Source organism: Elephantulus edwardii, unplaced genomic scaffold (genome assembly GCF_000299155.1).
Source record: "Elephantulus edwardii isolate Elephantulus edwardi_28Jun2011 unplaced genomic scaffold, EleEdw1.0 scaffold00009, whole genome shotgun sequence".
Taxonomy (NCBI): Eukaryota; Metazoa; Chordata; class Mammalia; order Macroscelidea; family Macroscelididae; genus Elephantulus; species Elephantulus edwardii.
In genome coordinates, this window is record NW_006399759.1 from 7,423,778 (window position 1) to 7,435,525 (window position 11,748).

The 11,748-nt window shown below is 45.1% G+C and overlaps 1 protein-coding gene across 1 annotated transcript in view; it reads right to left on the minus strand.

The window, feature by feature from the left end:
• DRC1 (dynein regulatory complex subunit 1 homolog (Chlamydomonas)) overlaps nt 1-8,872 on the minus strand; it is a 130,280-nt gene extending 121,408 nt beyond the window's left edge. The window contains exon 1 of the mRNA XM_006880704.1: nt 8,718-8,872. Within this exon, the coding sequence (XP_006880766.1) occupies nt 8,718-8,872 (155 nt within the window). The remainder of the gene's footprint in view (nt 1-8,717) is intronic.
• Between the last annotated feature and the right edge of the window lie 2,876 nt (nt 8,873-11,748).

Here is an 11,748-nt window from a genome sequence, read left to right on the forward strand (position 1 = left end):
TATATGAAATTCAAATATCAGTGACCAAGTAAGTAAATTTCAATGCAATACAGGTACGCCCACTTATTTTTTAATTTTTATTTTATTATGCTCACTTATTTTTTCTCTTAATTGTCTAAGACTACTTTCACCCTACAACAGAGTTGGGTAATTGCAACAGAGACCATATGATCCCAAAATTCTAAAATATTTACCACTTGACTTTACAGAAAAAGTCTGCGACCCCTGCATTACATTGATAACATATGATTATCAGGCAGGATGAGCCAAAGATGGTTAGTACGTGGGAGGTCGCAATAAGATACATGTGCTCCAGAGAATGAGAGATAAATCCAATGAAGACTCAAGGGTCAACTATAGCACTGTAGTTTTTAGGAGTCCAATGGTCAGGGTCACTTAGTGCATTACATGTTGTACTGCTAACTGAGAGGTCTGTTGTTCAAATTCACCAGCCATTCCTTGGGAGAAAGATGTGAGGCAGCCTCCTTCCATTAAGATTTACAGCCTTTGGAATACTATGCAGCATGCAAGAGCAATAATTTTGTAAATTATACCTAACTTGGGGGGGACTGGAGAGCATTACGCTCAGTGAACTAACTCAGTCCCATGAGGACAAATATTCTATAAGACCATTAGTGTAGAACAAGTATGAGGATCCAAGAGGGGAAGGGAGAAGCAAAGGGATGAGGAGGGCAGAGGGGGAGTTTAATGCTAGGGTTACAGGATTTGTTGGGTGGAGGAAAGGGTAGGTAAAGCAAATGGGAAAGATGCAGTGTGAAAAACAATGTACACAAACTTTGTAAATAAACCTGTATTTTTAAGAAAAAAAATATTGCAGCCTCAAAAAAAAAAGTTTAAAAAAAATTTACAGCCTCAAAAACCCAACGAGTCTACCATGAGAGAATTAACTCAAAGCCAGTGGATTTTGTGTTTAGTAATTTGAGGTATGCATGCACAGCTCATCAAAGTAAAAAACAAATGCTCTCTCTTGCCTCCTACACTGTAAGGAGATTGAAGATTGCTCAAGATAGGGCAAGATTCAGGGCTGTTCAACACTACAAAGAAGATAACAATTCCTGAAATTCCTCTTCAGACTGTATAGGCAATACATCCAGTTCTCATGAACAAGAACCACTTACCAAGAGCTGAGTCCTTCAGTTCTACCAAATCACAAAATTGAGTAAGCCCAGTGGTAGCACATCATTAAGAAGGAAATGGAAAATCTAAGCTCAAGCCTTGGCAGGACCAAAGGACACGAGTCAACTTCATAAATCATACTACCTGGATCCTCACATCACCGTCTTTTCTCCCTTGGCCCAAACTTTTGACTTAGGTGGGGCCCCATATTACCAACTGAAGGACAAAGAGTAAGCCTACACTGACTTGGGTCAATGCATAAGGTTTTCACGGGCCTGTTATTCCAGAAGCAGACAGTCAATCCTGCTTCAGAGTCTGTGTCACTGTGGAAGCTCCACTGAAATCTGTCCACCCGCGATGATCCTGCTGGTGTTCCAAACACCCGTGGCATAGCTTCCACCATCATAGCCACCACATGACAGCAAACCAACAGACAATGTGTCTAGAAGTTGTTAAATGGGACTCTGATATTCTCCAAACCTTCACCAAAATATAGTAAAATATTATATTTTAAAAGATGAGGCTTCTATAGCTACTGCATCACAGGCAAATTCTGCCCACTGGAATAGGGTTGATCTGAACCCTGAGTTCCTTCTGCTTCCAAGCCAGATCTCTGGCAGTTGCAAATTCAAGTCCTGTCAACCCCATGGTGTTCTTTGATGTCAGCATGGCAACCAGAAAGATAACCGCATGAAGATCAAGATCTTTGTAGGCATTTGCCTACAATGACTGAGAGCTGTAGGCAATTCTGCACAGGAGAATTAAGAAAAGGTCCCCATAAGATACAAAAGGAGCACCTTCCATAGTATCATAAATATTTCATCCTGGGTGGAGATTTTGTTAATGGAGATGGTACTGGAGTCGTCAGTATTTACTGAGGGTCATTTGCAGGTAAGAATTTTAAACTCAGCTCAGGCCTGCTTTTCATGACAAACAGTGGTTCCAGGACAAATAGCTGCCAGTTCTTCACCACTTGTTCTAAAGGTGACTGGATGGAAAGTATGAGGTGTTTCAAAAATCACTGATGGACTTCTAGGGATGAGAAAAACTGAGAAAGTTCCCACAGGCCCAACTATAAACCCAAGCTGCCTGGGTGAACTCACAGTGTGGTGAGAGGTAGCCCAGACAGGACTGAACCAAATCTCCTTTCTTCTGGGTGATGTTCTTAAGAAAGTCATCTGACTGGATTTCTCAGTTTGCTTCCCTACTTGCTGTGACTCCATTTGATCAAGAGGTCTTGGAAATATCACAGATTCAAAACAAACGTGTTCCTGTGTCAAGTTGTCAAGTGTGCATAAAGCTTTCCTTCGATTATTTATAAAGAAGTCATCATTGTTGTCCTGGGCCTTAAAAATGGTGCACTTCTGCCAGGAGGCAGAACAAGGATCCCAGTGAATTACAAGTTCCGACTGCTACCTGGGCACTTTGGACTCCTCTACCCAGGAACCAGACAAGAAGGATAACCATCATTTTTACAGGACAACAGACACTGACCAGCAGAATACTGAGAGAAAAAGAGACCAAAGAAAGACACATATGAGACTCAAGTGATCTAAGTTCCTCTTGGTCTTCCCTAAGTCACTTGTGAATGGACAAGGGCAACAATCATGCTCTGCAAAGGGCACAAACAAGGGCAGAAACCTCAAGATCAGAATTTGCGTCACACAACTAGGTAAGCCAACAGCAGAGGGGAAATAACAGCGGACAATGCAGGAGGGAATGATGAGACCAGTCATGACCCCAAGACCAAGTGCAGTGTGGTTCATTTCACTACTGCTCTCTTGTGCCGCCAACGCAAATATATATGGTTCGAATCCACCAGCTTCTCTATGGGAGAAGGATGAGCAGTCTCCTCCAGTGCAAGGGTCAGCTATGGGTTGGTTCTGGCTTGATGATACTCAACAACAACAACATTGAGCTACAGAAAAAGAGGTTCATGGGACTAATGAGAAGCTTCTCTCCAAACATGAATGGACAAGTGGATCCACAAAGAATGAAAGATGATCCATGTTGACCATCGAGGGAAGAGCACTCCAGGATCTCACTTCCAGTCAAGGTTACACTTCTCCTGAGCAGCCAATGACAAAGTATGACAGAAGTGTTAGGATCTCAAATTTTCTGCCCAACATGAAACTCTTCTAATGGGCAGTATTCGCTCCAGAGTTGCCCGCTGAGTTGGTCAGGATTTCGTCAGAACTGTACTGCAGCTGAGGCTCGCCATGCCAGTTATTCTTTCCTCTTTCCTCTCACAAAAACAAAACTCAAACTCACCACCACGGAGTTGACTCTGACTCGCACTGACCCTCCGCTGGGTTTCCAAAGCGGTAAGTAGCACAAGAGGAGATTATCCATGTTTCTCCCTTAGAGAGTCTGGCAGGTTTGAACTACAGGAGACAGGTCTTTGGGTTAGCAGCACAACTTATGTCTGACCACACTACCAGAGGAGTATCACATAGGATGATCCTGCATATTCTCTATTATCTTTCATAACTGTCCATCTCCAGTAACCTCCTGAAACCTAACATGTTGACATCTGCTTCTTGGAACACAGGGAACCACATGGCCCAGGAGAAGTCATCAGTCTAACAATGGTCACTTCTGTCATTCCATCCTTTGTAATGGCTGAGTGGCAGGCATGGGGAAAGCAGCATCTGACCTCTGCCAGCTTCACAAGGGGAAGAATCCTTGTCAACAACACCAAAAGTGCAAAGTCAATGCCTGTGTGTTCAGACTCACCACCAACCAAGCTCCCAAGATGCTTCTACCAAGTCTAACACCAACCTCCCTCTTGCAAGATTCACTGCTTCTTTATGGGGTTTGATAATTCACTGCAACGGCCAACATACAGAAATCAGAGAATACTCAAGATTATGGGTTTATATCAACAGTCCACAAACTGATCTCCAAACTTCCTTCAGCCCACAAATCCTCATTCCCCCACAGCCCTGGAAATCCTGTCATACTGAATTGGTGTGGCCTTTCCCAGTTGTTAAAGAAATTAGTCACATGTGCCATGGAGCTGTCTCTGGGTCCTCACTTGTGGGTTGGCACCAGGTACCCATGTATCCTAGGCAAGTTCTTTTCTCTGACATCTCTTCTCCATCAGGGGATGCTGCAACAATCTCACAGGCTTCCCTGACCTCCCAGAAAAGACATAAACCTCTCATCTCCACCCCACACACCTGTCAACTCTCATAATATTTCTATGAGAAAGTATGGAATGTATGCAACAGAATAAATACATAGTATTTCCGCCAGCTGTTTACCATATTTCTGCACACCCTTCCCTACTGATCAGGGAATGTCTCCAAAGGAGTAAGCAGTCAGTGTATCTCACATCTTTGTTCCATGGTAACAGATAGAAGGGGCTCAGTGTTACTTTGCTGGGGCAAGTGAGAAAATGCCCGGAGGAAGCTCACCTCTGGCACACTAGGAAAACCCAGACACTGCTTCCTCAATTCCAAGGCTATTGGCATTAGTTCCTAGACTCTTAGAAAAGAGGAAAGAGCCCATGTTCTGTAAAACTGCCCCAGCATGGGCAAGCTGACCTCTCCTCCCAAAGCCCCATGGTCTGTTCTTATTGTCACATTCCCCACACAGCTCCCCCCTCCCACAGCCTCCTCCCTGCCTGTGCCCTTCTCTCACTATCGTGGTTCCGTATCCTGTCTGGACCCATCTCAGTCCAGTTTTGGCAACATCGATTGTACTATCTGCAGCTCAGTTTGTTCATGTGTGAGATGAACACGAGTGTCCCTGCATGAGGTCATGCGTGTAGAATGTCACACTTCACTTCTCCGCCAAGATGAAGTGCACAGAGTAGCATACACCAGACTACCATGGATGCTACTTTTGAGGCATTTGTTGTTGTTGTTGTTGGGCACTGTCAAGTCGAAACAGACTCATAGCTGACCTCCACCTCCCCCAGCGGCAGCAAACTGCAGGAGAGGAGACTGTTCAACTTTCTCCAGAGGAGCTGCTGGTGAATTCAAACCATGTGCCTTTAGGTTGACAGGGCAACTTCTTACTACTAAGCCATCAGCACTCCCTTGAAGTATTTGAATTCTTAACAAATGAAGAAAGCCTTTTAATTAAGGGAATAAAAAAGATTACAGTTTTATTAGGGTAAGATGGGTAGTCTCCTGCTATAAAGACTTACAGTCTTAGAAACACAATAAAAGCAGCAGATTTGGCTTAATCCCTACAGAAAAGAACCCTGATGGCACAGTTGTTAGGCACTGACATACCAACTGAAAGGGTAGTATTTTCAAACTGCCCAGCTGCTCCAGGAGAGAATGGCAAGGAAATGTGCTTCCATAAACATTAGAGCTTTGCAGAAACCTTATGGGGCCATTTAATTCTGTCCTGGGGGAGGGGGTGTGAATATGATGGCAATGGGTTTGGTTTTGTTTGTTTGTTTGTTTTGTTTTATTTTATTATTTTTGTGTGCGTGTACCGTCAAATCAGATCTGACTGGTACAGGAGGAGATTGCCCCTCCTTCCCCGGCAGAGCATCTGGTGGATTCGAACCGTGCACCTCTGGGATTATAGTTGCAGCTTCTTGCCACTAGGCCACCAGAGCTCCCCAATGGGTTTGGTTTTTAATTCATGAGGTGAAATGGACTTAATGACAATGGGTTATCTGCCTTTGTTGCCTTTTTTTCCCACCTGCTATTGAACTGAAGCAGGTTTCAATGGGAACATATAGGATCTCTTCCAGTCACTTGGCCAGGGGGTTGTCCTCCAGATTTCTTGTCACAACTTGGTAAGCACATCCAAGGCAGTGTCTGTTTGTTGAAATATGTCAATTGGTATGTCATCAATTCCTGGAGCTTTGTTGCCAATTCTTTCAGAGTAGCTTGAACTTTTTCCTTCAACACCACAGGCTCTTGCTCATACATTGTTTCATGAAATTCTTCTGTGTCAGCCAATTCCTTTTGGTATAGTAAATCTGTATACTCCTTCCATCTTTTTTTAATGTTTTGAGTATGTTGCAAGGAAGGACTAGTCCTTGGAGAGCAACATCATGCTTGGAAGGGTGGAGGGACAGAGAAAGAGAGGAAGACAGTCAATGAGATGGATTGATTAGTAACTGGGGTAATGAGGGTAGGTATGTCAGAGACAGCAAAGTTGGCAAAGGATAGAGCAGGTTTCAGGGATATTGTTCATACGGTCGCTTAGAACAACAAAAGCAATTGAACTGAATCGGACTCATGGCAACCTATGTGTGTTTATGGGGTTTTCAATGGCTGATCGCCAGGCTTGGAGTAGCAGCCAAATGTATTAACCATGTATACCATTCAGGAATTCTAGACTGCTAGTACATTGTTGTTGGGTATCTTCAAGTCCATTCTAACTCACAGCAACCCATAGTCAGGTGAGTTGTTGTTGTTATGTGCTTTGGAGTCGACTACAACCCTAGAACCCTCCCCCAATAGAATTCCTCATGTATCATCTTCATAATAAGGGACTGCCTGGCCTCTCTCTCCCAGAACTATGGGAAAGGCTCTAGTCTCCAACTTTAGGTTAACAGCTGAGCACTTAACCATTGCATTGCTGGGCTCCTTTCCACTGTTATGAAATCTCACCGAGACCTGGTTAACACCAACTCACATTGGCCCTACAGGCCACAGTAGAAGTTGCCAAAGATGCAGTCTTTACAGAAGCTGACCATCAGGTCATTCTCCTACAGGGCAGCTAATGTATTCAAACTGTCAACCTTTCATGCATAACTGAATGAGGAGTTTATTACTTAATGGGTGTAGTTTCAAGGATAATATTGAAAGCCCTTAACCATTACACCATGAGGGCTCCTTCCCTCTCGTACACCAAACCAAACCTATGAACACTGAGTTGGTTCCAGCTCTTCAAAAGCCTCCATCAGGCTTCCAGGGTTAAATCTCTACAAGAGATTTCCCCATTTTCCTCACTCTACCATGTTGTTGTTGTTATGTGCCATCAAGTCACTTGTGACATACCCTATGTACAACAGGGCTGAACCCTGCCCTGCCCTGAGGCAATCTCACTGATTCTGACAAACATACCCCTATTGCCTATATCAATCTATCTCATCTGGGATCTTCCTCTCCTGAACTGTCCCTCCACCCTCCTAAGCATGATGTCCTTCTCCAAGGACCAGTCCTTCCTGACCATGCACCCAAAGTATGTGAGATGGAGCCTCAAAATCCTAGCCTCCAAGGAGAAACTTTGTTTCATCCTCTCCAAGACAGACCTATTTGTTTTCTTGGTGGCCCATGGTATGTTCAAGACTTTTCTCCAGCACCACAACTCAAAGGCATTGTACAGCTCTCTGATGCATAACAAGTAATTACAAAGACCATGGCCCGGATCAGGCACACCTTGGTCTCTAGACTGACATCATTGCTTCTTAGTCCTCTGGAGAGGTCCCTGACAGCAGATTTTCCCAGTGTAATTAGTGTTTTCATTTCCTGACTGCTAGTGCCAAGAGTGTTGGTTGTGGAGTCAAGTAAGCTAAAGCTTTTAGCAACCCAATCTCTTCTCTATCATGGTGCTGACAATTGGCCTAGTGGTGAGAACCTCTGTCTCCTTGATGTTGAGCTTCAATCCATATAGAAGACCATAGTCCTTCTTGACCTTCTGCAGCAAGTGCTTCAGGTCCTCCTCGGATTCAGCTATGCGTCAGGGAGCTGGACAGTGACTAGGGATGATAGAAAGAGAATTGATGCCTTTGAGCTGTGGTGCTAGAGAAGAGTGCTGAATATACCATGGACCACCAGGAGAACAAACGGGTTTGTCCTAGAGAGAGTGAAGCCGGAATGATCCTTGGAGGCAAGGATTATGAAGCTCCATCTGACATACTTTGGGCATGTTGAGGGACCAGTCCTTGGAGAGGGACATCAAGCTTGGAAGAGTGGAGGGACAGTGAAAGAGAGGAAACCCATTGATAAGATGGATTTAGTAAATGGGCTAATGAGGGTAGGTGTGTCAGAGGCAGTAAAGTTGGCACAAGATAGAGCAGGTTCCAGGGCTGTTGTACACAAGGTAGCTATGAGTCAACAAGCAAATCAAGGGCACATAACAACAACTTATCTTAGTTGATCCTTCTGAAGAAATATCCATCCTCAAGAAAAAAAAAATCTTCAATTCAAATGTTCATCAACAGCCAAATGGATAAACAAACAACAATGGACTATTATTTAATCACACAGAGAAATGAAGTTCTAACACGTGTTCTGATATGGATGAACCTTTAAAACACTTATTATGTAAAGTAAGTCAGTCACAAAATGACAAATTGCACTTATATATCTACAACAGGTAAATGCATAAAGCCAGAAACATTAGAAGCTGGCTGAGGCCGAGAAGAGAATGAAGATTCTGTTACTCAAAGTGTGTGTAATTTGGGGGATGGTGATTTTTTTAATAAGACGGTTTGGGACACAAATAGTGGTAATGGTTGCACAACGCTGTCAATCTGATGAATGTCACTGAATTGTTTCACGTCACTAAGCTCCGCTCACACTGAGGGCATCGATCCCGCACCGCCGGGATTCCCCGCCTGCTGCAGAAGCACCCCTCCGCCCGGGGCACCCCAACCTCACCGCCTCCGAGACTCCAGGCGCGCAGCTATGCGGAGGCGCCGGGCCTGGATCCGCTCCTGAGGGTTTTTCGAATGTACGGAGGGAGCGAAAAAGTGAGTTGATGCGTCCTTGTCCTCTTTTTCGTCCAACATGTCCAGCGCCCCAGGCGGATTCATGACTGCAGCGCTCTGGTCCGCCAGCAGCTTGTCACCTTGTTGCTAGGAACAAACGGTTGGCAGGGAAAGCCGCGGGGGCGCATGCGCGCGCAGCTCCTCGGGCTCCGCCCACCGCTGCGTGGACTTCTGCGTCGCCCCGGGGGCGCTATTATTCCCTTCTGTCAATGAGCAGAGGGGGTCACTGGCACAGTCAGGTTAGCAGACAGGTGGAGGAGCAGGTCATCTCAAAACCGGAAAACTGAAGGGCTGATATAGATTCTGGTCTACCACTCACTGACTTTCTCTATTAAGAACAATTTAAAAGCAATATATTATAGGGTATTATGATTATCGTAAGAGTCCGAAATGAAGGTTGCAGAGTGGAGTATACTTGGGGTGGGGGGAGAAAAGTGCAACAATGAATGAATGGAAATCCAAAATCTCTGTAAACGTTCATTAAAATTCATTTTTAAAATTGTGAAAAAAAGAAATCATTTCTTCATCAAGTGCATGTCGTAGAATCCAAAGAGATCCATAGCTGACTCTCCAGCGGGTTTGCAGAGGCAGTAAATCGCACCGGAGGAGATTGCCTATCCTTCTCCCACAAAGCAGCTGGTGGGTTAGAATAATGTGTCTTCGAGACTGCAACGCAGCTTCTTGCAACTAAATGAATAGTCCTCGAAATTATATTCATCAAATAGAACTCGATTAGTATATGTCAAGAATGAAAGGACAATGCATTGTTCTTTCTTCACGGTTCTATAAGAATAAGGTTGCATTGCGTTCCTTATCCATTTATGTTTGAGCATTTTTACATCCAGAACCCTACCTGCTCTAGAATAAAGGAAAGAAACAGAGGAGGAAGGGAGAGTTGTTAGTTGTTGATATGTGCTGTATATACAAGAGCCTTAAACCCTGATCTACCCTGTGCCAACCTCACTGTCTCTGACACACTTACTCCCACCACCCAAATCACAGAATCCATCCATCTCATCGAGGGTCTTCCTCTCCTGTGCTGTCCCTCCACTTTTCCAAACATGGTGTCCCTCTCCGAGGACCGGTCCTCCTTGCAATATGCCCAAAGTATGTCATAGGAAGCTTCAGAATCCTTGACTCCAAGGAGCAGCACGATTTCATCCTCTCCATGCCAAACCTGTTTCTTCTCCTAGCAGTCCATGGTATATTCAACACTCTTCTCCAGCACCACAGCTCAGAGGTATTTATTCTCTTTTTATCATCCCTAGCCATTGTTCAACTTTCGGATGCATAGCATGTAATTGCAAAAACTATAGCCCGGATCAGGTGCACTTTATTCTCCAGCCTGAAGTTGTTGCCCTTCAGTACTCTGGAGAGGTCCCTAACAGCAGACTTTCCCAATGCAATTCACCTCTTTATTTTTTGGCTGCTGGTACCAAGACTGTTGACTAAGGAGCCAAGCAAACTAAAACTGTCAGCTTTCTCAATCTCTTCACCATCCATCCTGATGCTGCCAATTGGTCCAGTGGTGAGAATTTTTGTTTTCTTGATGTTGAGCTTCAATTCATATTGAAGGCTGCAGTCCTTGACCTTCTGCAGCAAGTGCTTCAGGTCCTCCTCATTTTCATCTGCATAATGCAGGTTGTTGATTACTCTTCCACCAATCCTGATGCCACATTCCTCCTCATACAGCCCAGCGTCCTGGATGATCTGTTCTGCATACAGATTGAGAAGGTATGGAGACAGGATACATCCCTAAACAAACCCCCTTCTTGATTTTGAACCATGTAGTGTCTCCTTGCTCTGTTCTGACGACTGCCTCTTGGTCCAAGTTTAGTTATCACATAAGCACAATCAAATGTTTGGGATTCCCATTCTTTTCAGAGTCAGCCATAGCTTGTTGTGATCCACACAGTCAAAAGCCTTTGCATAGTCAATAAAGCACAAATAGACATTCTTCTGGTATTCTCTGCTTTCTGCCAAGATCCATATAACATTAATTATAATAATATCCCTAGTACCACGACCTCTTCTAAAACCAGCCTGCACATCTGGCAGATCTCTGTTGACATATTGCTCCAATTGTTTTTGGAAGGGGGAGAGGGAAGAAAAAAGGAATTCATCACAATGTGAATGAAGGATAGTGTGCAACACAATGTATATGAACATTGTAAGCAAACTAATATACAGTAAAATTTTTTTAAAGGTGGTTGTGAAATACTGGATTGAGATCCAAGATGGCGGCAGAGACAGAGACAGTGTGGTGAGCTGCGGGAGCAGCGAACCACTTAAAGCAGGGCCATTATGGCCTTCCACAGACTTCGGCTTATCGATAATTGAACACTTAAACAGCTGATGACTGGTCCTCAGTGAAGATCGAGGCTCAACAACAGGAATTCAAGGATTCCCAAGGAGAAATGGGTGAGTCTCGCGGCTCCCAAACCCCACGCCCTACAGAGCCCTCGCTGTGCCACACAGCCACTGCAGCTCCATGAGGCTTCCACAGCCAGAACGAATCGATTCCCTCACCCAGGATGGATGCTGGGCACCAGCCCTCCTCAAGACTGGTACAGTGAAGCCACCACACTGCCGCAAAGTGGACTTGATCTGGAGAGAATTCTTGGAGCCAGGATGGCGGCTGTGAGGGAAGCAGGCACCCTCCGGCCACCTGCACAAGAAAGGCCGCACACCAGCCGAGCGCCCGTGCGGTGGAGTGGGGGGGCGTGCCCCCAATGGCCCCCTGTGCTGGGGGGGCCACGTGCCTCCCTCAGGCCTCCTGCACTGGGGGGGCGGGGGGGCGCGTGCCCTGCTGGCCACCTGTGTAGGAGGTGAGGGATGGGATGCATGACCGCCACTGCAGGTTTGGGTCTCCTTGGACAGGCCAAAGAAGACGATTACCTATGCATTGGACAGGCCAAAGA